The sequence below is a fragment of the Aethalodelphis obliquidens genome, unplaced genomic scaffold (assembly GCF_003676395.1).
Source record: "Aethalodelphis obliquidens isolate GAN/ISIS:26980383/991018 unplaced genomic scaffold, ASM367639v1 scaffold45, whole genome shotgun sequence".
NCBI classification, from domain to species: domain Eukaryota; kingdom Metazoa; phylum Chordata; class Mammalia; order Artiodactyla; family Delphinidae; genus Aethalodelphis; species Aethalodelphis obliquidens.
In genome coordinates, this window is record NW_020837989.1 from 7,672,091 (window position 1) to 7,699,088 (window position 26,998).

Sequence of the window (26,998 nt, forward strand, 5' to 3'; positions counted from 1 at the left end):
TGGGAGCTCTGTGGCAAATCCCCCCTCTTTCTTTTGACCTGCCCCTCATTCTTGACGGGTGCTGAGGGGCGAGGGTCTGTCTTCTGCAACTGCTTCCTGCCGAGTTTGAGTGTTGTCATAACCCCAGGTGGAGGAGCACAACTTCTCCCCTGCCGCCTTGAGATGTGTTTGATTGTTGACTGGCCTCAGCCCTGACTTCGTATCCCTGAGCGACCACCATTTGAAGTTTTATAGATTCTAATCTTCTGGAGACAAAGGACGCCAGACAATTTAAACTACATGGCCCAAATATGTATCAGCAAGAGGACAATGGTTCTTAAGGGGCCCAGGAAACGTAGAAGCCAAGGATGCTGGGGAGGGCTTGTTTTACCCTGTTCCAAAATTTGTTTGGCCAGATTAGGCTGGCTGGCTTCTGTTAACCAAGTTGGTTTTTCTAGTAGCCTGTCTACACTTTCTTTAATCAGGCCACTTACACTGATGTAAAAGCAACATGTTGTATTGACTTGCACAGACCCCCTCCCTCGTCAGCCAACAGATAATCTAGGGCAATCCAGTTATCCTAAAATTCCTATTACTTGGCATATACAATTACTTATCTTTTGCCTTTTTTTGAAAAAGGAGTTTTAGGTTGGAGAGAGGTTCACAAGAGCAGTGTGGAGCGGGGGTGGGGTGGGGGTGGGGGATGGTGTCTGTTGTCTTGGGTTATTTCTCCAGAGGTTGGGGCTCAGGAGCCCTCTTCATTGGAGTGTGATGTACCCACGGAGTGATCCCCTGCAACTTCAGGGCAGAATGGGTGGTTAGCATCACTAAGTGCGGTCCGTTCCACTTAGGAGTGAGTTGATGTCTTGGGCTGCCTGTTTTCCATGTTTTTAGGTACACCCACTCTCCTGGCTGGAAGGGATGTAGGACCAGGTCAGTGTGTGCAGGCCGCTCATGGTTACCATATTCTGTGAGAGCTTTCATGGTTTTTCCTACGTGGAGAGCTTGAGTTGTTTCATTCCAAGGGGTTAAGGTGTCCCTTCTTGGGCTTGGGGAATGCATCTACCATTCATGAGTTCGGGTGCATTTAAGTTTAACTTATCCCCACCGGGGACTAACCACACGTAGAGCAGAGCAGTCAGAAGAATCTTACTCCAGTTTTCGTGACAGGCTGAGTGTAAGGTCCATTTTATGCCCAGGGCACTCACTATTCCCTTCGTCACTTGAGACACAAATGCTGGATCATTATCATTTTGTAGGGATCCTGGGAGCCCAAACCTGGGGATTATTTCTTTTAGTAATGCCTTAGTCACTTCAGCTGCCCGCTCAGTTCTAGTGGGGAATGCTTATATCTGAAATTGTCCGATATTCTCAGTGTGAGAGTGAAATCTATCTGCCAGTGTTCTCCAGGGTCTGTCCCTCTGGTTTGAATGGGTCTTATCTGGGGGCCTCTGGGGGCTCTGGTGTTGGGGTTATTTATTGTACCATTGGGGCAGGTCTCAACTACCCAACGTTTACGTTTTTCGTGCTTGGGGTCACCATGATCTCAACCAGCTAATTATCTAGGACTTCCCTCCCATAGTGAAATCCTTAATGGTCCTCCCTGATGGCTTGGCAATCTACAGTTTGGGGCATTAACTAGCCACCCATGACTCCCCAAATCCCTATTGAAGCCCCGTTTTGGGGTTTTGTCTAATATTTCTTTTGTGTAGATTGGGGCATAATTGGATGGATCTGACCTTCAAAGTACGAAGGGTAGTTGCCAAGTTACTGGTTCTAGGGCCACCTTTCTGGCAGTTGCATCCACCGTGTCGTTTCCCATTATCCTCTGCATCCTCCTTTTGGTGACCCCAGCAATGAATCATTGCCACCTTTTTTGGAATCTGTACTGCTTCTGAGAGTTTCAGTATGCTTAAGCCATGTACCACCTGTTTATTCTCTGCAGTAAGCATAGCTCTTCCCCTTCAAATAGCCCTGTGTCTGTGTAGGGTGGCATATGCATACCAGGAATCTGTGTAAATATTTAAGGCCTTCCCTGTCCTGAGCTCTAAGGCTTGGGTGAGGGCCATCAGTTTCACCTTTGGGGCTGAAGTCCCTGGGGGTAGGCCTCTTCATTCTATGACTTGGGTCTGGGAGGTTATTGCATATCCCACCAGGCTTTTTCCCTCCCTCATAAAACTACTCTTCAGCTTTTGGGAGACGCTTGATTCCTAGGTCGGTGTGACTGGGATAGACTGTGTCTATTGTTTCTATACACTCATGTTCTAAGGGCCCTGTTTCTGTAGGTAGTAAGATGGCAGGATTTAATGTACGACAGGTTTGACAGGTTTTTTGTTTTGTCTTGTTTTGTTTCTAGGCTGCGCTGCGCCCCAGTGAAAGTGCTGACTCCTAACCACTGGACCACCAGGGAACTCCCAGTGTATGACAGGTTTTCATAGTAACCACTAAGGTATCCAAAAGTGTAGCCTGGACTTGAATTGACCTGTTCCCTTAGAGCTTACTAAATGCTTGAAACTGGTGTGGAGTTCATAGGGTGATTTGCTGTCTGAACATTAACTTCTCAACCTCCTTTAGCGGGGTTGCAGTAGCTACTACTGCCCGTAGGCAAGGAGACCATCCTTTAGCTGTTTGATCTAATTGTTCAGATCTGTCCAGGGAAGTTTGTCCTCAGCCATTAACATTACCATCTTGTGCCCCCCGTCTAGGGGAATGCCAATCTCCAGTTTGTCTCCCATTAGGTGGATAGTAACTCCTAATTTATGTAAGATATCCCTTCCTATCAGGGATATAGGACATTTGGGAATGTGTAGGAAGGAATGGGTGACGTGTTTGTCCAATTTGCATTTTAATGGCTCTATGAATGCCCGTTCTTGGGCCTTCTCTGATACTCCCATAATTTTACAACTCTTATGACTGAGTGCCTGATCTGGTGTTCAGAACTGAGAAAGTGGCACCAGTGTTGACTAAGAATTCAACAGACTTTTCCCCAGTGTCCAGTCTCAGGCGGGACTTCTCGGGGGTCAATTGGAGTGCTGGCTTAGGAGCCCCTGGCCCCATTATTCTTCATCTATTTGGACCATCTGCCTTCGAGGGTTGTGGCCGGGTTCTGCCATTTCCATCCACCTTGGGGGACGCTGAGGGCATTGTGTCTTCTAGTGTCCCTCTTGTTTACATATGGCGCACTGATTGGGTACTAGTTTTCTTGACTTGCTATAACTTGGTGGAGGCTGGGGATCACTCACCAGGTCGAGAATCTCCGTGGGTAGTTAGTTCAAATTCCCATGCCGTCTGGTTGACACTGAAGGGCAACAACCAGTAGGTGGGCTTGCCTCCAGGCCTTTTTATCCTCTATATTTTGGTTTTTAAACACCCAGTAGGCAACCTCAACCAGGTGAGAAGTACACCTAGTGTCGGGGGCACTTTGGGCCAGTTGACAGGTTTCTTTTCTGCTGCCTAGATTCCCTTTAGGAGTGATCTGTCCAGTCGAATTCAACGGCCACTATTTTCAACTCAGCATTGGTGTCTTTTCGAGGGACCAAAAACAAACAAAAAAACCCTTTTATTTACTTAGAAGTATTTGTCTGTCTCATCCTTGACTTTTAAATTTAATTCTCCATATGTGCTTTTATTCCCCTCCTCCACCATGCCCAATCCCAAATTCCTTTTTTCATCTTTTGCAGTTTGCACTGTTTTAGTTATTTACTTCCCTAATCTAGATGTGGATATGTCTTTACATCTGTTATTAAAATAAGAGTCTTTGTTGGTGATGTCTGGGTCATGCTGTCATTGGTATTAAAAATGTTCTCGTTTTCATTATCTGAACTCTTAGAAAACATGGTCATATAGTCACACTGTTAGAAATTAAACTAGTACTATATCAGTACAAAGCACAACAGTTAATCCACAGACAAGGCCACAGACTAATTATTAAAGCTTATGATTGCAGTGCACTTAAATTGTACACTTAAAATTGTATCACTCCAGAGTGATGCAACAGTGGATAAACCATTTTTGTAAACTGCAAATCATGACTGCCAGCATCAACAGCCAAGGGAAGAAAAAAGCAATAGTAACGACCAGGAAAGGCATAAAATCTTTGCCTTATCCACTTGAGAGGATAACAGTGTTGCTTACGCCTTTACTTTTGGGACCACCTTATGGGTTTTGTACTTATTCTCCAACTTTCCCCAGCCATCCTCCCAAAGCAGGACTTCTGAAGTCCCTGGGAGGGATTTCCTGGGGCAGTTCCAGACAAAACTTTATGGTGGGTCATTCCACCTCAGTCTTCTCCTTTCATTTCTCCTTTTTTCTATCTGTCAATCCCCCCTTCTCCTTCATTCTCCTTTGCCTCTGTCCTCAGTCTCTCACTCTCAGTCCCTCATTCTCCCCCCTTTTGTCCTCTAGTCTCCACTCTCTGTTCTTATGCCTTAGGTCTTTTTGTCCCTTAGGCTTCCTTTCTCTTTTCCTCAGTTTCTCCTTTATTTTGTGTTTCAGTCTCCTCTTCCCTGTCTCAATTTTCTTTTTTTAAAAAAATAATTTTATTGAAGTAATATTGTGTTAGTTTGTGCCTTACAGGAAAGCAGCAAAGTGATTCAGTTATGCATATATATATATATATATATATATATATATATATATATATATACACACACACATACTCTTTTTCCTATTCTTTTCCATTATGGTTTATGAAAGGATATTGACTATAGTTCCCCGTGCTATACAGTAGGACCTTGTTGTTTATCCATCAATTTTCCTTTTTTTCGTCAATCGCCCCCTGCGATTTATTACCATAATTGTAATTTCCCCTAGGAGGATTTCCTATAATAATTAGCATAAGTAACTGTTCATGCCCCTCTCTGCTGCCCAAGTTTTCCATCACTTTTGCCCCTCTCCCACACTGGAATCTCCTGGACCATTTAGCAGACCTTTTCAGTAGACTCTCCTACGAAAGGATTGCACCATTCCAAATTCCTCTTACACCAGTTACAGTCTTCCAGTAAAGTACTGCCCTACTGTAGTTCTTCCCCATCCTGTAAAGTCTGCAATAGCTTCTACCTTACGCATTTGTATAATTCTCCTTTTTGTCATCTTTTCCCCCTCCCCTCGCTGCCGCGGTGGTACAGCCCAGCCTCAGGTTCCGAATAAACTGAATTCCTCTGCTTGTACGGAACTGGCCGGCCTTTCAAGATGGCGGCTCCCACTGAGACACAGCGCTTGGGAGCGGCCATATTGCCTCCTGAACAAAGCCGCTCAGGGTGTGGAGCGGCCAAAATGCCCGGTACGGAACAGCGAAGGCCCGGGAGCCTCGTGCTTTGCTCACCCAGACAGGAAGCGGGAGAGTTCGCCGCAATGAATGTGACATCCGTACTGGGATAAGCTGTGGCAGGCGTTTTGGGACCTGATAATCGAGCTGGGGGTCAGAAGGGGGAATTATGGGTTGAGACCTGAGGAAGACTGAAATTGTTATTGGGACGGCGGTCCATGAGGGTCAGTAATTGAAGGTCTATGGGGTCAGTGGTGGGGAGTCTCTAGTATGAGTGTTGGGTGTGTATGTGGATCAGTCATAGGGAGAGCTGTGTTATTTGTGGGTCAGGGACCGCGGGCCTGTGCGCTGATGGGGTATCCGTGTGGCCAGTGATTTGTGGACCTATATGGCCAGTGCTGTGATGGGAGTGGGGGTGGAGGTGCTCTTTGAGATTTCTGATTTCTGCACCTGGTGATTCAGTGATTTTTAGAGGTTATTAATGGGGCCCAGAGCTGATACAGGTTAGTCCCAGTTTACTGGGAAATGCCTCACTTTACAGTCTGTGTAGGTCAGAGGCTACTCTCAAGGTGAAGCCCCTCCTCAGATGTTTTTTTCAAGCCATCATCTCTTTCCATCATTCATATCATCACAGAAGAAAACATCCTTTGAATGTAAGACCAAACAAATCTAAAGGGACAGGATTATTACTGTCAATTCCGTCGAGCCAAAAACTACCAGGAACACCCTGTAGTTGAATAAGTTGGGTTTATTGCTCTTGCATCTAGTTAGGAACACGTACACAGTGGGGAGCGTTAAGGGTGTCTCGATAAGAGGGTGTTAGAAAACACTTGTTATAGGATTTGGCCTTGTGTTAGGTGATTTTGAGGAGGGTGTAGGGAACGGGCCTAGCTCTGAATTGGATGTTGTCAGGAAGTGGGGTAATTCAGTGAGTGGAAATTTTAATCTTATCTAGAGAGAAGAATGACTAGGTTGAAGCTAAAGGTGTGATAGGTAAAAAAGTAGCAATCCTTCATGTTAGTTGGGAGAGGGGGATGTTTGGTATTTTGTGAATTGGAGAATGTTGATGTTTTGTCTGTGTTCAGGTATGATTTAAGAGAGGTGTTGTTTTTGTCTAGATCTGTCCTGTTCAGGGAGTGGCCTGTCTGATGTAAGTGTTTCTTGTAATTGTTCATGTTAAATAGGAGAGTTATGAGTGCCAGGCCAGTTCTCAGATAGGAAGGGCTGCTTTTTCTCTTTCTCATGTAAGATTTGATTTCAGCCCTGCCTCTTCCTCAGTTTATTGCAGTCCTTCTACATTCTGTTCAACAAACATTTATTAAATGCCTGCTGTTTACTTGTTGCAGAGCTGGGCGTTCAGAGATGAGCATGACTGTTTGATTGTTTTCTTCCAGATTTATTTTGACAAAGCCTGGGATACCCTATATGAAACAGTCTTCCTATCATGAGAGGACTCACTTCCTCTAAATGAGTTCAGCCCATGTCTGCATGACCCATCCTGGGACTGAGAAGATTACCAGGTAACTATCTTGCTGCACTGTGGTATGTTCATGTTTAACAGTAGTTCCAACCTATAACTATATATTTTTTAATATAAAAACTGCACTATTAAAAATTAGCAATAAAAATTTAAACAGAAAACATCTTAAAAATAACAAAATCGACAATTTTAATCCATGAATACTGACTTGGCAAGAGAATTTGCCAAGTTAGGGGAAAACATGAAAGAGCTCTTAGGATTTTACTGGCTGCTTCTGTTTAGGGAATATGGGAATGCATATTCCCTAAACAGAAGCAGTTTTCTACTTCGTCATTCCCATTCTTATTGCTAGGGATCTGCTCCATCTTCAGTTAAATCTTTACATATATATCCATGATTATTGTCTTACGGTAGTTCTGCATATAGAATAACAAATATAATTGTTGGTCCAAAGGGGAACAATAAGGTGTTAGTAAGTCAACAGAAAACATATCAGCATTCATCCAATTAAAAATACACCTTGTCCAAGTTCTATGTGATCATATTATAATCACAAGATGGCTTCCTTCACATGGTGGTTTGGTAAGGACTCTTCCGTAGGACCAAATGACCTTCTTCTACAGGGTGGCCTGTTATCCACGTGACTTTTGGTGGTAGTGTTTCTAGACTGGTGAATGTCAGTTCTGGCTCCAGGAGGCTCCATTCTATCTCCTAGTCCTGATTCCTCAGACCTTTTCCCTTTTGGAAGAGAAGCAGAAGATGACCAAGTCTCAGGTGAGTTGCTTGCTTACTTTGTACTTGATTTCCATACAATGAAATAGAAAAGAGTGGAAAGTCAAAAATTAGGATTAGGGAAAATGTAGAGGGAACGAAAGATAAAGACTTGAAAAGAGTTACTATGTAATATGCAGATTATATATTTTGAAACCACTATTAAACTATAGTTCATATATATATATTTGTTATATATAAATTTTGAGAAGACACAGTGGAAAGTTAGAGAATATCATATGCATGATTTGCATTTTCATGTACCATTTGTTGAATAATCCACTTACTTGAAGTGGATGCTGCCTTGATTAAATTTCCATTTGTGATTAGGTCTCTTTTACTTTCCTGTTCTCTTGCTGTGTTTGACTCTTTTTGCGGAAGATAGATCTTTACATCATTTTTCTCAATAGGCATAATGTAGAACTGGGAATGTAGTTTTGTATGCTATGGTAAAAATGATGAGAATGATCAATTCAGATTGAACAGGAGCATGCTATTACAGGGTCCAGTGTCATTCGAGGATGTGGCTATAGATTTCACCCAGGAGGAGTGGCAGCAACTGGACCCTGCTCAGAGGACCCTGTACAGGGATGTAATGCTGGAGAACTACAGCCACCTGGTCTCAGTGGGTAAGGATGGCTTCCCAACATAACTCAGAGTTAGCCAATCCAGTGCCTCTCACTGGAATTTGATTGAGTTGGGTGGGTTCTTGACCTACTTGTGACTTTTTGCTCTCTTTCTTCTCTCCAGTGGAAGGTCATTACTGTTCTGAGGGCCAGCTGGACAACTTCATTGTAGGGCTCCTAAAACTGTATCTTTTCTTCTTTCTTCAGTGTAGTCAACTCAATTCCTCAATTTTTTTTTATCATAGGGTATCCAGTTTCCAAACCAGGTGTCATATCTAAGTTGGAACAAGGAGAAGAGCCATGGATTATGAAGAGAGACATATCAAATTGGATCTATCCAGGTGAAAATCTGGCAGATGGAAGACAAAGGAAGTGAAATATCAGTTTGTTTTTGTTTTTAATTGGTTGGCAACTAAGACTTACATTTCCACCCAGATTGATAACTCCTATTCCTTCTTGCTCCTGTGCTGTGCGTGTAGTAGGTATTCGACAACTAGTTAATTCAGTAGTAGTGAGCCATGTACAGAAGAGAAATTTCTTATTGATCCACTCAACAATCATATCTTTAGTACCTTTCTAAAAGAGTCAAAGACAATAGAAGGCAAATGCTTTTCAGGAACATAGGTTATACATAGAAAGACAAGACATCAAGATTTACAGCTATATAAAATTGCATGTCCAATATAGTTACTGCTTCAGGGGTTCAGTGAAAATTATAGTCTAAAGAGATGTGGCATAATTTAAGAAGGCATTTTTCAAAGCATGAACCAGCTACTTTGAAGCATATCTGAAGTGTGGCTTAGGCAGAAGGAGGAAGGTGAGGGCAAGCTCTAGGAAAGGACATGTACAAATCCTTGGAGTTAGAAATCAACATGGCTTATCTGATAGAAATTTTCTAGGCTTACTTGACTTTAAATAAAAGATATTTATTGGGGAATAGTGGAATATAAAGTTGGTTACATATTGTGACTACAGCTATGTTTCACTAGCTGTACCCTGAAATTTTCTGTTATTTTTTTTAAGCAGCTTTGAGATATAATTCATATGCCATACAGTTCACCCATTTAAAGTCAGCAGTGGTTTTTAGGATTTGTGCAACTGTCTCCACAGTCTATTTTAAGACAGTTTTAAGATCACCTCCAAAAGAAACCCTATACCCTTTAGCTATCACACCCCTTCTTCCCATCTCCCCAGCCCTAAGCAATCACTAATCTGCTTTCTGTCTGTATTGATTTGCCTCATTCTTGATATTTCATATAAATGTATTCATATAATATGTCGTCCTTTGTGACTGACTTCTTTCATAATGTTTTCAAGGTTCATCCACATTTTAGCATGTATCAGTACTTCATTCCTTTTTTGGCTGAATAATATTACATTGTATTGATATACTACATTTTGTTAATCCATTCATCAGTTGTTGGATATTTGGCTTGTTTCCACCTTTCAGCTACATGAATAATGCTACTATTAAAATTCATGTACAAGTTTTTGTATAGACATATCTTTTTTTTTCCTTTGGTGTGTACCTAGGAGTAGAATTGCTGGGTAATATAGCAACTGTATGTTGAACCAAAACGGTCCCTGAAGACTAATTAGGTTGAGCATTTTTTCATGTGCTTATTGGCCATTTATTTATGTTCTTTGGAGAAATGTCTATTCAGATCACTTGTCCTTTTTTTTTGAAGTATAGTTAACTTACAATATTATCTTAGTTTCAAGTGTACAACATAGTGATTCAACATTTTAATAGATTATACTCCATTTAAAGTTATTACAAAATAATGGCTATATTTTCCTGTGCTGTACAATATATCCTTGTTTATTTATTTTATACATAGTAGTTTGTATCTCTTAATCCCCTATCCCTATCTTGCCCCCCATCCATTTTTGAATTGAGTTATTTGTCTTTTATTATTGAATTATAAGAGCTCTTTATATAAAGTTCCTATATAGAACTTCCATGTAAAGTTTGTTATATAGATATAATTCTTTGTATAGAATTCTTATTTGATATAAATCTCTTATCAGATAAATGATTTGCACATACTTCCTCCCATGTTTTCTTTTTACTTTCTTGATTGTGTCATTGAAGCACACATTGAAGAGTTTTTAACTCTTTTTTTAAAATTTTTAAAAATTTTTGGCTGCATTGGGTCTTCATTGCTGAGCACGGGCTTTCTGTAGTTGTGGCGAGCGGGGGCTACTCTTGGTTGTGATGCGCAGGCTTCTCATTGTGGTGGCTTCTCTCCTTGCGGAGCACAGGCTCTAGGTGCCCAGGCTTCAGTAGTTGCAGCATGTGGGCTCAGTAGTTGTGGTGCATGGGCTTAGTTTCCCTGCGGCATGTGAGATCTTCCTGGACCAGAGATCGAACCCATGTCCCCTGCACTGGCAGGCAGATTCTTAACCACTGTGCAACCACGGAAGTCCCAAGAGTTTTTAATTTTGATGAAGTATAGTTTATCTATTTTTTTTTGTCGTTTGTGCTTTGGTGTTATATCCAAGAATCCATTGCCAAATCCAGTGTCATGAAGATTTACCCCTATGTTTTTTTCCTGAGAGTTTTGTACTTTTAGCTCTCACATTTAGGTCTTTGATCTGATATTTTGAGTTAATTTTTGCATATGGTGTGGGGTAAGGGTCCAACTTCATTCTTTTGCCTGTGGTAATCCAGTTGTCCCAGCACCATTTATTGAAAAGACTCTCCTTTTCCCATTGAATGGTCTTGGTACCCTTGCCAAAAATCAGTTGGCCATAAATGAAAGGGTTTATTTCTGGACTGTCTATACTATTCTGTTGATCTATATATCTGTTCTAAAGCCAATATCACACTCTCTTGATTACTGTTGTTTGTGGTAAGTTTTGAAATTGGGAAGTATCATTCTTCCAACATTGTTTTTCTTTTTCAGCATTGTTTTGGCTCTTCTCGGTCCATATGAATTTTAGAATCAGAGTATCAGTTTCCACAAATAAACGTCTTCAGATTCTGAAAGGGATTGGTTGGATTTGTAGATCGATTTGAGGAGTATTGCCATGTTAACAGTATTAAGTCTTCTGATTCCTGGAACATGAAATGTTTTTCCATCTATTTAGATCCTCTTTAACTTCTTTCAGCAATGTTTTATAGTTTTCAGAGTATAAGTTGTGTACATCTTTGTTAAACATACTTCTTAGTATTTTATTCTATTTGATACTATTGTAAATGAAATTGTTTCATTAACTTTATTTATGGATTGTCCATTGCAAGTGCATAGAAATGCAATTGATTTTTGAATATTGGTCTGGGATCCTGCAAACTCACAAAGTTTACTGGTTCTAATAGTTTTTAGCTAATTCTTTAGGATTTTCCATATAAATGAATTTGTCATCTGTAAATAGAGATCGTTTTAAATATCCCTTTACACATTGGATACTTTTTATTTCTTTTCTTGGTTAACTACCCTGGCTAGAACCTCTAGTACAATGTTGAATAGAATGGAGAGTGGACATCCTTGTCTTGTTCCTGATCTTATGGGAAAAATCCAGTCTTTTACCATTAAGTTATGTTAGCTGTAGGTTGTCATGCCCTTTGCAGGTTGTGGAAGTTCCTTTCTATTCCTAGTTTGGTGAGTGTTTTTATCATGAAAATGTGTTGCATTTTGACAAATGTTCTTTCTGCATCTGTTGAAATGATCTATTTATGTGATGTGTTAATGAATTTTAATTAATAGATTTTTGGACAACAAACCAACCTTATATTTCTGGATAAGTTCCACTTGGTGATGGTGTATAATTCTTTTTATATGCTGCTGGATTTGGCTTAGTAGTTGTATTGGGGGTCTGCAAGACCACCTTCAGTTCTGCTGATTTGCTAGAAGGACTCACAGACTGAGAAAAACTGATACATTCATGGTTATGGTATATTACAGTGATAGAATTTACCAGTCTAGATATGGACATTTCTTTGTGGGAAGATTTTTATTTATTAAGTTTCTTTCCTTGATGTGGATCTATGTAGATTATTTACTTTTTCTTGAGTCAGTTTTGGTAGGTTGTTTTTTTTCCCAAGGAATTTTTCCAGTTCATCTAAATTGTCATATTTATTGGTATAAATGTTTTTCATAATATTCCCTTTTTGTTCTTTTATGTCTATAGGATCTCTAGAGATGTTCTGTCTTTCATTCCTGACACTGATACTTTGTTTTCTTCTTTCCTCATCACTAGCTAAAACATAACAATTTCATTAATTTTTTTTCAAATAATCAGGTTTTGATTTCATTTATTTTTCTTGTTTGTCTATCTTCTATTGATTTCCACTCTGCTCTTTATTGTTTCCTGTCTTCTATTTATTTTAGGTTTAATTTGCTCTTTTTCTAGCTTCTTAAGGTAGAAGCTTAGATCATTAATTTGAAATCTTTATTGTTTTCTAGTATGAACATTTAAATATAGATAGTCCTTACTTTGTATGGTAGTGAGGGGCCATAAAAATTACCATGGAAGCCAGAACTTTGCCAAGTAATTTTTATAATCGACGGGAAAAATTGTAATTGATTTTGACCTTTAAACATTTTTCGTCAAAACATTAAAAGTTATCTTGGGGACTTCCCTGGTGGTCTAGTGGTTAAGACTTTGCCTTCCAATGCAGGGGGTACAGGTTCGATCCCTGGTTGGGGAGCTAAGATCCCACATGCCTTGTGGCCAAAAACCCAAAACATAAAACAGAAGCAGTATTATAACAAATTCAGTAAAGACTTAAAAAAAAAATGGTCCACATCAAAAAAAAAAAAAAAAAATTGAAAAAAAATGCTATCTTGCTGTTGGTTATAACTGTTTATAGAGATGAAAATGTAGTAAAACTATTACTTATTTACTACCCTGCAATTTAAAACATTGGAAGCATTGAAAATGTCTTTTATTTCTTTTAAAAAACTCTATGTAGAGTGGTTTGAACAGTGCTTGCCTTCTTATAATTGTATAACTTATGATAAGGAGTTAACATGTTCTCTGTGCCTTAGTGAATTGTCATATTACTTTCTAAGGTTGGGTCAGCTTCCAACATTTTCTCCTTTGTGCTTTCAGTGTTGTGAAATATGTCAAAGGTAATGTGAAAATTTAGGCATCACTTTCTTTGAAATATTTTTATCCTTTCCATCACAACCCAGAAATTTATGTTGATAAGTTTGCCTTCACTAAGTTCCTCTGGCTGCATATCTAAAGTCTCATAAATAGTGGCAATGCCAACATGGTCAGCTATTTTCTAATCACATCCAGTGTTGTTATGTGTTGTTTCTTTGCTGCATTTACATCTTTGTTGGTCAGTTCCCTCTTTCAGTTACGCATTTTTGGATGATTAGGGTAATTTGGATAATGTCACGTGGGTTTATCAATGGGATACAAGGAAGAAACAAACTACACACTTTGCTGTCTGTATATATATTGGACAACAGATGTGAAGTTAATAGTCACCAACAGACTTTGAAAGAAGTGAAATGATTGGGTGCTGATCATGATGTGTATCTGTTATTTATTTAGTGATTTATGGACTGAAGAGCTAGCAGTGAAGTTTGTACTTTATGCTGTTAGACATACTGTGGTCATTAAAGTGTGAACTATGTTGTTGGCAGACTGGTGTTATTTAACTAAACTGTGGTAACTAAATTTCATGCTTGTTGAAATCTTGCAAAATGAGGATTACCTGCATATAATTTGTCCTCTAAGCATGAAGCTGTGTCCCACAATTTTTGATATTTTGTGTTTTCATTTTCATTCAATTCAAGTTATTGTCTAATTTCTCTTTGGACTTTTTGACACATAGTTTATTTACAGATATGTTATTTAATTCCCAAATATTTGGGGAGATTTCTGATATTTCTTTTTGTTATTTATTTCTAATTTAGTTCCATTATGGTTGGAAAATATACTCTGTATGATTTCCATCCTTATAAAATTATTGTAGCTTGTTTTGAAGCCCAGTATATAGTCTATTCTGATGTTTGATTAATGTGTTCTTGAAATGAATGTGTGTTCTGTTGTTGGATGGGGTATCTGTAGATGTCAGTTAAGTCAAGTTCATTGATATTTACTGATTTTCTTTGTCTGCTTGTTTTTTTTTAAAATATATTTTTAAAATATGACTTGAATTTTATTTATTTGTTAATTATTATTTTTTAAAATTTATTTTTGGCTGCACTGGGTCTTTGTTGCTCCGCACAGGCTTTCTCTAGTTGTGGCGAGTGAGGGCTACTCTTTGTTGCGGTGGGTGGATTTCTCACTGTGGTGGCTTCTCTTGTCGAGGAGCATGGGCTCTAGGCGCACGGGCTTCAGTAGTTGCAGCACGTAGGCTCAGTACTTGTGGCTCGCGGGCTCTAGAGCACAGGCTCAGTAGTTGTGGTGCATGGACTTAGTCGCTCCGCGGCATGTGGGATCTTCCCAGACCAGGGCTCAAACCCGTGTCCCCTCCATTGGCAGGTGGATTCTTAACCACTGTGCCACCAGGGAAGTCCTTAATAGACCATTTTCATTCCCCTGTTTATTTTTTAGTTGGTAGTTGTGTGTGTGTGTGTGTGTGTGTGTGTGTGTGTGTGTATGTGTGTGTGTGATGTTGCTATAGGGATTACAATATATTTATTTTCTTATAACCCACCTTATGTTGATACTGCTTTTTTTTCTCTCACAAATTATAGAAACTTGCACTAGCATAGCTCCATTTTCTGCCCTCCTGAACCACCTTGTGCTGTTTTGTTCTTTTAGTCATGTATGTTATGTTTGTATTTGTCGTAACTTTGACAGTATAGTGTTACTGTTTTTGCTTTAAAAAGTCTTTTGAAGAAATTAGAAGGAAATATTTTTAAAATTATACATATTTAAATCCTTTATATTTACCCAAATAGTTAAAAATTTTTCTGTTGTCTTGTAGATTTGAGTTATCATCTGGTATTATTTGTTCAGCAGGAAAAACTTTCTTTAGTATTTCTTATAGATCAGTTCTGTTGGTAACTTTTTTTGTTTATCTGGAAATGTTTTCATTTTCCCATTATTAAAGTTTCACTGAATGTAGAATTCTTGGTTGACAGGTTGCTTTCTTTTAGTATTTTGACTGTGTGTCATTCCAGTATTTCCTGACCTCAGTTTTTTTTTTTGTGTGTGTGTGTGTGTGTTGAAAATTCAGCCAACAGTACTGTTATTCTTTGATACATGATGTGTCATTTTTTTCCTGCTGCTTTGAACATTTTTCTTTTTGCCTTTATTTTTCAGCAGTTTAATTCTGATTTGGCTGGTTGTATTGGTATCCTTCCTGTGGTCTGTTGAGCTTCTTCTATGTGCAAACTAATGTTTTCCACCGAATTTGGTAATTTTAAAGACATTTCTCCAGATTTCTTTTGGCTCTCCCCCCCACCCCTTTCTAAACTCCAATTACACGTATACTGGAATGCCTAACTGCTCCACAGATCTTGAGATTCTATTTTTTAAATAATTTTTCTTTTTGTTCTTTGGGCTGAATAATTTCTAGTGATATTTCTTCAAGTTTACTGATTCTGATTTTGCCTTCTGCTATCTCAAATCCACTAATGAGCCCATCTGGTGAAATCTTCATTTCAACTTTAGAATTTTCATTTGGTTCTTTTATTTTTTAATTTACATAAAATAAATGTTACTCTTTCTTTACATTTTGAAAAAGGCATAGAGTAAGTTAATTGCCACCACAATCATGATACAGAAAAGTTCCATTACTCTCAAAAATTCTTCTTCCTGCCTCTTATAGTCAAACTGGTTCTTTTATATTCTTCTTTCCTCTTTTGAAATTGTCAGTTTATTCACTTGTTCCTTAGAATATTTTCCCTTAGTTTTTTGAATATGTTTATAATAGCTTCTTTAAAGTCTTTGCTAAATTCAACATTTGCACCCATTTGGAGTCAGTTTCTATTGACTGATTTTGTTCCTTAGTGTAGGTCACATTTTTTTCCTTATATGTGTAGTAATTTTTGGTTGAAAACTCTACATTGTAGACAGTACGTTATAGCGTCTTTGGATCCTTTTGTTCCTTCTGAGAGTTTTTGTTTTAGAGGCACTTGCTTGGGCTTAAACTGTGACATCTTTCTGTCCTGTGGAGTGTCATCACTAATATCTCTGCTTAGTTTTGTTTGTTTGATTAAGCCTGGCTATAGATGTGAACTAATGATTTGGACAGGTTTATTAGACACCTAAAGCCAGTATGACTTTTACTCTTTGCCACCTGGATTGTGCATGTCTCAGAACACTTTAAAAGCATAGGAAATCTGCAAGTTTCCCCAGCCTTTCAATCACTGCCGGGCTCACTAGGGTCTCTTTTCACAAATATTTTAGCAGTCAGGTAGGAATGTATGGCAAGTTCATTATCTCAACCTTTCTATGATTCTTTTGCGTACAAATTCTCCTTGTTAAATTCCTAGCTGCTCTACTATCAGCATAAAACTGTATCCTGTGGATTTGTGTTATCTCTCAATGCCCCATAAATTAGGGGTGCAAGACAGGAAAACCTTAGGAAAGAATGCCACAAACTCCCCATTCTTATCTTACCTAATGAAGTAGAAGTTTTTGACAAGTAAACACTTTTCACCTTGTGGCCTGCGTTTGGTAGTTTTCCAGTGCCCTGAATTGGTTGTTTTTAAAATTATTTTATTCAGTTTTATACTTGTTTTCTGAGGAGGGGAAGTCCATGACTACCTCATGCCACCATTATCAGAAGTAAAGTCCATCTTTAGTTACTCACCCAATAAATTTACATGTTTTGTTGTGTTTTAAATGGGCTGTTGCCCGCCCAGTTCTCTGTCTTCATGGACCATCCTGGATCATCCATTTGTTTCACCTCTTCTGTCCTCTACTCAATCTTTGTATCTGTTTGATTTTATCTCTACAATTTTATTCTTTCAGACAGGGAGACTAGACTTGACACACATCAATTGGATACACTTGGAGATGTTTACTTTCATAAGGACATACTGGAAAGTGTCACAAGGGATCATTCATTGTACTCCATTTTAAAGGTCTGGCAAGGCGACCAGCTGGAGAGAGATCAGGAAAATCAAGACAGACTTCTCAGGCAAGTCACAATCATCAACAACAAAACAGTTATTGAAGAGTCAAACTATACATATAATGCATTTGGAAAAATATTTCATAACTGCACAGACCTAGATACTTCAAGACAAAGACTGTATAAGTGTGATTCATTTGAAAAGAGCTTGGAACCTACTGTAAACCTGTTCAGTTGTAATAGGGGTTATGCAAGAAAAAACACAGATGAGAATTTTGGATGTGGGAGAACACCTAGTTCTTCCTATTCTAAGCATGAAAAAATTCATAATAGAGTGAAACACTGTGCAGGTAGTCAGTATGGAAAAATCATCAGCGATAAACAATCTCTTATTCAATATGTGAATGTTGAAACTGGGGAGAAGATCTGTGTATGTATTGAATGTGGAAAATCTTTTCTCAAGAAGTCACAGCTCATTATACATCAAAGAATTCATACTGGAGAGAAACCTTATGGTTGTAGTGCTTGTGGGAAAGCCTTCAGTGAGAAATCACATCTCATCGTACATCAGAGGACACATACCGGGGAGAAACCTTACGAATGTTCTGAATGTGGAAAAGCCTTCTCTCAAAAATCATCCCTCATTATCCATCAGAGAGTTCATTCTGGTGAAAAACCATATGAATGTAGTGACTGTGGGAAAGCCTTCTCCCAGAAATCACCCCTCATTATACATCAGAGAATACATACTGGTGAAAAGCCATATAAATGTAATCAGTGTAGGAAGGCCTTCTCCCAGAAGTCACAACTGATTATACATCATAGAGCTCATACTGGAGAGAAGCCCTATGAGTGTACTGAATGTGGAAAAGCCTTCTGTGAGAAGTCCCACCTCATCATACATAAAAGGATTCACACAGGGGAGAAACCCTACAAATGTGCTCAGTGTGAGGAAGCCTTCAGCAGAAAGTCAGAACTCATTATACATCAGATAATTCATACTGGGGAGAAACCTTACGAATGTACTGCATGTGGGAAGACCTTCTCCCGGAAGTCACAGCTCATTATACATCAGAGAACGCATACTGGAGAAAAGCCCTATAAATGCAGTGAATGTGGAAAAGCCTTCTGTCAGCAGTCACATCTCATTGGACATCAGAGGATTCACACAGGAGAAAAACCTTATGTTTGTACTGAATGTGGGAAAGCTTTCTCTCAAAAGTCTCACCTCCCAGGACATCAGCGGATTCATACAGGAGAGAAACCTTTTATATGTGTTGAATGTGGAAAAGCCTTTTCCCAGAAGTCAGACCTTGTTGTACATCAGAGAATTCATACTGGGGAGAAACCTTATCAATGTGCTGTATGTGGAAAAGCCTTCATCCAGAAATCACAACTCACTGTACATCAGAGAATTCATATAGTGGTGAAATCATAAGAATGGACTAAGCATAGAAAAGCCTTCAGTATCTGTTCAAGCCTTAATAAGTACAACAAAACTCACAGATTTAATGTGTTTCTAGGCATCTTTGTTGGTACTATTTTACAAATGGAATCCTATTTCTAATGTAATTAATTTTTTTATCAAAGATAATACAAGAGAAAAAAGTTTTGTTTATATAAATTTTCACTTTGGCATGTTAAACTTTTAAGATTTGGAACTGAATGATTAGCATAACAGAACAAATTACATATAGTCTATTTTGAAGTTACATGTTCCTGATTATACTACATAATAAGTTAGGCATGTGGTAATATTGTTAATGTTAGCCTCTCGTAATTGCGGCCATGCAGTAATTCCCCAAAGAGGACATGAAGAAAGCATGAGTCAAAAAGTGCCAAGACCTAGAAACTGCACTAAGGGGAGGGGACTTGACCATCAGACCCTAAAAGTATATGTAAAATTCTTCTTATACAATGATGGAAAGATGGGTTGAAAAGGTTCAATAAATGTGGTCTTTTTTTTTAAATTTTGATAATATAAGTTGATTTGTGTCTGTGGATGGACCCAGGACCTTGGAATTGACACTGCTTGCTCATTTCTCCCTTTTACCCTGCCCTTCTAGGAGCTTGGTGTGGTGGAAAGACATTGGTTCTAAAGTCAGATGGCCATGAGTTTTAACCCTTGTTCCCTTATTAATAGATTGTGTGACATCTATGAAGACCTTTTTAACCCTCAGTGTCTGTTTGCTCATCTGTATGTGAAATCCTGGCAGACAGCACATGTTTTTTTTTTTTAGTTACTTCTGATATATATTTTAAAGTAATAACTAGAATTATGACTTATAACATTATACCAGAACATATAAGATTTTTAGAAATTTCATGTAATGTCTGAAACATTTATATTAACATATTTACATACAAATAACCCAAAGAAAGTTTAATATTAGTTTTTTTTGTTTTTTTATACTGCAGGTTCTTATTAGACATCAATTTTATACACATCAGTGTATACATGTCAATCCCAATCGCCCAATGCAGCACACCACCATCCCCACCCCACCACGGTTTTCCGCCCTTGGTTTCCATACATTTGTTCTCTAAATCTGCAGACAGCACATTCTTAGCTAATATTTGTCCTGTTTATCCCTCTCTTCTCTTGAAATAGGCTACTAATTCCAGTGTGCACACATTTAAATTTGATTTGCATTTAAGACACACTGCTTCTGATCTCAGATTTCCTGTCCTCTCCTTTGTCCATTTCACTGCCTTTGTGTCTGGTGATATAACTCATGCTATGTTAAAGAGACCTCAATTACTTTTCATTTATTTTATTTTGCAAACACATATAAATTGTGATATATCTATATCTGTATCTAGTTCATTCTAATATATATATGGAAATACTAAGGGACAAGAATAGGCAAGTCACTCATTAAGAACAAATGTTAGAGAATTGATCAGACTAAGGTTTCCCACAAAGCTGTAGTAATGTAGGCAATACAGTATTGACACAAGAGTGACAAAAATAGATGAATGAAATGAGAGCCTGAAAATGAAAAAATTATATATGAGTAACTTTATGACAAAAGTGGTATTGTAATCAGAAGGGGAAAAATTATCTTTTTAATAAATTGTTCTGGGTCAATTAATCTAAATATAAATAGGAAATGCAAAATGACAAAGTTTCCACGTAGTTATATAGGAGACTTTTCATAGCCTTAGGATAGGGAAAAATGTTTAACACTGTGCATGAAGAAAAGATTGATAAAATGGCTTATATTAATATTAAAATTTCTTCTGTGTTAAAAGAAGTGATTAGTTTGGAATAAACTTGGATGTATCTAGCAAAATTACATATGCAATTTCTAAACATTTTTAGGAATCTTCTAAAGATATGTTGGAGAAATATTAAGAGATGCATGCTTGGGATTTCCTTGGCAGCCCCGTGGTTAAGACTTCGCCTTCCAATGCAGGGGTGCAGCTTCGATCCTTGGTTGGGGAGCTAAGATCTCACATGTCTCAGGGCCAAAAAACCCAAAACATAAAACAGAAGCAATATTGTAACAAATTCAATAAAGACTTTAAAAATAGTCCACATCAAAAAAAATCTTAAAAAAAAAGAGGTGCATACTTATGTTTATTCATCATAGTACTATTCACAGCAGAAAAAAGATGGTAAACAGCCTGAATGATTATTGATAGAAAATGTTTAAATATAGTGTATCTGCACACTGGGGACTGTGCAACTCTAAAAAGGAATGAGATATGTCTTTTTATACTCTCCATTCATGTTCTTAAATAAAACAAGGCACAGAGAATTACAGTACACTGTCTTCTAAGAAAGACAGGTAGTGGTGGGAACAAGTGGGCATATTTTCTTATATATAAGTACAGATGCTGAAAGGAAAGACCCAAATATTAATTAAAATGTTTTGTTCTAAGGTGACTGAACATGGTGGAAAGGATAGTGATATCCCTTAGACCTCTCATGAATGTAACTTGGTTTTGTATAATTGACTTTGAAACCATGTAAATAGTATAAATAGTAACAAAACAAAGTCAAAATGAAGTGACACCTAAAAATTTAGCAAAATGAAACTAAACATGTATAGCATTGGTGGTTAACCATACCGAGAACTAATTTCAAGTAACTTTAAACTGTTTGTCTGTTTTTCCTGGTGGGATATATCATAAGGATAAAGGAATGGCAAAGAAGGTTTTTTTCAGTAAGTGTTCTGTTACTCATAATACTGGTATTGATAATAATATTGGATACATATACAGAGAGAAGAAAAAAAATGAAGGAATGGATCAAATAAATACAGTAGTCCCCCCTTATCTATCTGTGGTTTCGCTTTCTGTGTTTTCAGTTACCTGTTGTCAACCTCCATCTAAAAATATTAAATGGAAAATTCTGTAAATACTTCGTAAATTGCACATCATACTGAGTAGTGTGAAGAAGTCTTTTACTGTCCCACTCCCTGGGACATAAATCATCCCTTTGTCCAGTGTATCCTGTCTGTGAAGTCACTTAGTAGTAATTTCGTTTATCAGATCAACTGTCATGGTATCACAGTGCTTGTGTTCAAGTAACACTTATTTTACTTAGTAATGGCCATGAAGCACAATAGTAGTGATGCTGGCAATTAAGATATGCCAAAGAGAGGCTGTGAAATGTTTTCTTAAAGTGAAAAGGTAAAAGTTTTTGACTTAGTAAGGAAAGAAAAAAATTGTATGCTGAGATTGCTAAGACCTATGGTAAGAACAAATCTGTGAAATTATGAAGATGGAAAAATAATTCATGCTGGTTTTGCTGTCACACCTCAGACTTCAAAAGTTATGGCCACAGTGCATGAGAAGTGCTTAAGTTAAGATGGAAAAGGCATTAAATTTGTACAAGAAGATATTTTGAGAGAGAGGCCACATTCAGATAACTTTTATTACAGTATATTGTTATAATTGTTTAATTTTTATTTATTGTCTCTTATTGTGCCTAATTTGTAAATTAAACTTTATCATAGGATGTATGTATAGGAAAAAACATAGCTCAATTTCAGGCATCCACTGCAGGTCTTGAAACATCCCCTGTGGTCAAGGGAGAACTACTGTAGTTATGAATGTCTTTAGGAACCAAAGATTTCAGGTGTATGATAAAAAATTACATACCAAAGATGTTAAGTAAAAACCTTATAATCCTAAATTTGTTTTTCTCCCTAGAGTTATTGAGATATAGTTGACATAGCATTATGTAAGTTTAAGGTGTACAAAGTGATAATTTGATACATGCAATATATATTTATAATGTGACATTTACCACAATATGGTTAGTCAACACCTTCATCACCTCACATAGTTATCATTTTATTTTTGTGGTGAGATCATTTAAGATTTACCCTCAGCAACTTTCAAGTATATGATACAGTATTGTTAGCTGTAGTCACCATACTATACATTATATCCCCAGAATTTATTTATTATATAACTGGAAGTGTGTACCATTTGACCAGCATCTCATCTTCCCTGGCAGCCACCAAACTACTCTCAATTTCTATGAGTTTAGCATTTCCATATTTTATATATGTGGGGTCATTGAGTATTTATATTTCTCTATCTGACTTTACTTACCATAATGCCCTCAGGGTCCATCCATGTTGTCACAAACGGCAGGATTTCCTTTTTTTCCCCAGTTTAGTTGAGATATAACTGACATATAACAAACATTGTATAAGTTTAAGGTATACAGCATAATGATATGCATATATTGTGAAATGATTGCCACTGTAAATTTAGCTAACATCCATCACTTCATATAGCTACAGGTTTTTTTCCTGTGCTAAGAACTTTCAAGATTTACTCTGTTAGCAACTTGCAAACATATGATGCAGTATTGTTAACTATAGCCACCGTGCTGTACAGGAATTCCTTCATTTTTTATAGCTGAATTTTATGTATGACTGTATATATATATATATAGTCATATGTAGTTTTTAAAAATAAATTTATTTATTTATTTATTTTTGGCTGCATTGGGTCTTGGTGGCTGTGCACGGGCTTTCTCTAGTTGCGGTGAGCAGGGGCTACTCTTTGTTGTGGTGCAGGGGCTTCCTTGTTGCAGTGGCTTTTCTTGTTGCGGTGGCTTCTCTTGTGTAGCACAGGCTCTAGGCACACGGGCTCAGTACTCGTGGCTTGTGGGCTCTAGAGCGCAGGCTCAATAGTTGTGGCGCATGGGCTTAGTTGCTCCGCGGCATGTGGGATCTTCCTGGACCAGGGCTTGAACCCGTGTCCCCTGCATTGGCAGGCAGATTCACCACTGTGCCACCAGGGAAGTCCTGTCATGTAGTTATAAAAATGACTATTGTGATTAATGCTGCAGTGAACATGGGGGTGTAGGTATCTCTTCAAGTAGTGATTTCACTTCCTTTTGATATATATGCCCACAAGCAGGACTTTTTTAGAAACCTCCATATGTTTTCCATAATAGCTGTGCTGATTTACATTCATACCAGTAGTGTATAGGGTTCCCCTTTCTCTGCATCGTTGCCAACATGTTATCTGTCTTTTTGATAATAGCCATTCTAACAGGTATGAGGTTAGAATGGTTTTGATTTGCTCTTTTCTGATGATTAGTGATGTGGAGCACCTTTTCATATACCTGTTGACCATTTGGATGTCTTCTTTGGAAAAATGCCTATTCAATTTCTCTGCCCATTTTATAATCAGATTGTTTCTTTGCTATTGAGTTGTATGAGTTCCTTATATATTTTGGATATTAACTTCTTACCAGATCAATGATTTGCAAGTATTTGCCCCCCTTCCATAGGTTGTCTTTTCATTTTGTTGATTATTTCCTTTTCAGAAGCCTTTTAATTAATTAATTTAGATTTATAATTATTTTTAAAATTTTTTATACATCTTTATTGGAGTATAACTGCTTCACAATGCTGTGTTAGTTTCTGTTGTACAACAAAGTGAATCAACCACATGCATACATATATGCCCATATCCCCTCCCTCTTGAGCCTCCCTCCCACCCTCCCTATCCTACCCCTCTAGGTCATCACAGAGCACCGAACTGATCCCTGTGCTATGCTGTTGCTTCCCACTAGCTATCTATTTTACATTTGGTAGTGTATATATGTCAGTGCTACTCTCACTTAACCCCAGCTTCCCCTCCCCTGCCACCCATGTCCTCAAGTCCATTCTCTATGCCTGCGTCTTTATTCCTGCCCTGCCATTAGGTTCATTAGTACCATTTTTATTTTAGGTTCCATATATATGCATTAGCATACGGTATTAGTTTTTCTCTTTCTGACTTACTTCACTCTGTATGACATATACAATGGAATATTACTCAGCCATAAAAAGAAACGAAATTGAGTTACTTGTAGTCAGAAGCTTTTTAGTTTGATGTAGTTCCACTTGTTTATTTTGTTTTTATTTCCTCTGCTCTCGGTGTCATATCCAAAAAAAATCATTGCCAAGACCAATGTCAAGGAGCTTTTCCCCTGTTTTCTTCTAGGAGTTATATGGTTTCAGGTAAATTTAGTCTTTAATCCATTTTGAGATAACTTTTGTGAGTAGTGTAAGGTAGGGGTCCAGTTTCATTCTTCTGAATGTGGATACCCAGTTTTCCCAGCACCATTTAATGAAGAGATTATCCCGTCTCCATTGTGTGTTCTTGATGAAGATTAGCTGACTGTATGTGTATGGGTTTATGTCTGTGCTTTCTATTCTGTTCTGCTAGTTTATGTGTCTTTTTATGGCAGTACCATTCTGTTGATTACTATAGATTTGTAATATAATTTGACATCAGGAAATGTGTTGCCTCCAGCTTTGTTCTTCTTTTTCAGTATTGCTTTGGCTATTCAGTGTCTTTGTGGTTCCTGATGAATTCTAGGATTGTTTTTTCTATGTCTGTGAAAAATGCCAATGGAATTTTAATAGTGGGTGCATTGAAACTACAGATTGTTTTGCTACTATAGACATTTTAACAATATTAAATCTTCCAAGCTATGAACACAGATTATCTTTTCATTTATTTGTGTCCTCTTCAGTTTTTTAAATTGGTATCGTATAGTTTTCAGTTTACAGTTTGAGTTTATAGCTAAGTATTTTATTGTTTTTGATGCTGTTGTAAATGGGATTTCTTTTTTTGGCCATGCTGTGTGGTTTGCAGGATCTTAGTTCCCTGACCAGGGATCGAACCCAGGCCCTCAGCAGTGAAAGCACTAAGTTCTAACCACTGGACTGCCAGGGAATTCCCTGGGATTGTTTTCTTACTTTCTCTTTCCAATAGTTCATTGTTTGTATATAGATGAATAACTGATTTTTGCATATTGATTTTGTATCCTTCAGCTTTTCTGAATTTGTTTATTATTTTAACAAGTTTTTTGGTAAAGTCTCTAGTTTTCTGTACAAGCATACTTTGCTTTATCATGCTTCACTTTATTATGTTTTGCAGATGTGTTTTTTACAAGCCAAAGGTTTGTGGCAAGCCTGTGTTGAGCAAATCTATTGGTGCCATTTTTTCAACAGTATTTGCTCACTTTTTGTCTCTGTGTCACATTTTGGTAATTCTTGCAGAATTAGAAGTGGAGCCTGAAGATGTGACTGAGGTGCTACAATCTCATGATAAAACTGTAACGGATGAGGAGTTGCTTCTTATGAATGAGCAAAAAAAATGGTTTCTTGAGATGGAATCTACTTCTGGTGAAGATGTTGTGAAGATTGTTGAAATGACAACAAAGGATTTAGAGTATTACTTAAACTTAGTTGATAAAGCAGCGGCAGGGTTTGAGAGGATTAACTGCAACTTTGAAAGAAGTTCTGTGGGTAAAATGCTATCAAACATTGCATGCTACAGAGAAATCATACGTGAAGGAAGAGTCAATTAATGTGGCAAACTTCACTGTTGTCTTATTTTAAGAAATTGCCACAGTCACCCCGACCTCCAGCAGCCGCCACTGATCAGTCAGCAGCCATCAACATTGAGGCAAGACTCTCCATCAACAAAAAGTAAGACTCGCTGAAAGCTCAGATGGTGGTTAGCATTATTTAGCAATAAGTTATTTATAAATTAAAGTATTACATGCTTTTAGATATAATGCTATTACATACTTAATAGACTACAGTATATATATATTTTTTACATCTTTATTGGAGTATAATTGCTTTACAATGGTGTGCTAGTTTCTGCTTTATAATAAAGTGAATCAGTTATACATATACATATGTTCCCATATCTCTTCCCTCTTGTGTCTCGCTCCCTCCCACCCTCCCTATCCCACCCCTCTAGGTGGTCACAAAGCACCAAGCTGATCTCCCTGTGCTATGCGGCTGCTTCCCACTAGCTATCTATTTTACGTTTGGTGGTGTATATATGTCCATGCCACTCTCTCGCTTTGTCACAGCTTACCCTTCCCCCTCCCCATATCCTCAAGTCCATTCTCTAGTAGGTCTGAGTCTTTATTCCTGTCTTACCCCTAGGTTCTTCATGACATTTTATTTCCTTAAATTCCATATATATGTGTTAGCATACGGTATTTGTCTTTCTTTTTCTGACTTATTTCACTCTGTATGACAGACTCTCGGTCCATCCACCTCATTACAAATAGCTCAATTTCGTTTCTTTTTATGGCTGAGTAATATTCCATTGTATATATGTGCCACATCTTCTTTATCCATTCATCCGATGATGGGCACTTAGGTTGTTTCCATCTCCGGGCTATTGTAAATAGAGCTGCAATTAACATTTTGGTACATGACTCTATTTTGAGCATAGCTTTTATATGTACTAGGAAACCAAAACATTTGTGCGACTCACTTTATTGCGCTCTTCACTTTATTGCAGTGGCCTGGAACTTTACCCTCAATATGTCTGAGGTATGCCTGTATATAAGGTCATGTCATCTGCGAACAGAGACACTTTTTACTTTTCAA

The 26,998-nt window shown here is 37.9% G+C and overlaps 1 protein-coding gene across 18 annotated transcripts in view; it reads left to right on the top strand.

The window, feature by feature from the left end:
* ZNF300 (zinc finger protein 300) overlaps positions 1–26,998 on the top strand; it is a 98,781-nt gene that overhangs the window by 42,395 nt on the left and 29,388 nt on the right. For 6 of the 18 annotated variants that reach the window (XM_027081512.1, XM_027081513.1, XM_027081511.1 and 3 more), the window contains exon 1: positions 25,830–26,074. Coding sequence is in view for 12 of the 18 variants with exons in the window: in XM_027081517.1 (XP_026937318.1) it covers positions 7,485–7,499; positions 7,999–8,125; positions 8,368–8,463; positions 17,012–18,552 (1,779 nt within the window). In the remaining 6 variants the exon portion in view is untranslated. The other 12 variants (XM_027081517.1, XM_027081518.1, XM_027081521.1 and 9 more) reach the window with 9 other exon arrangements.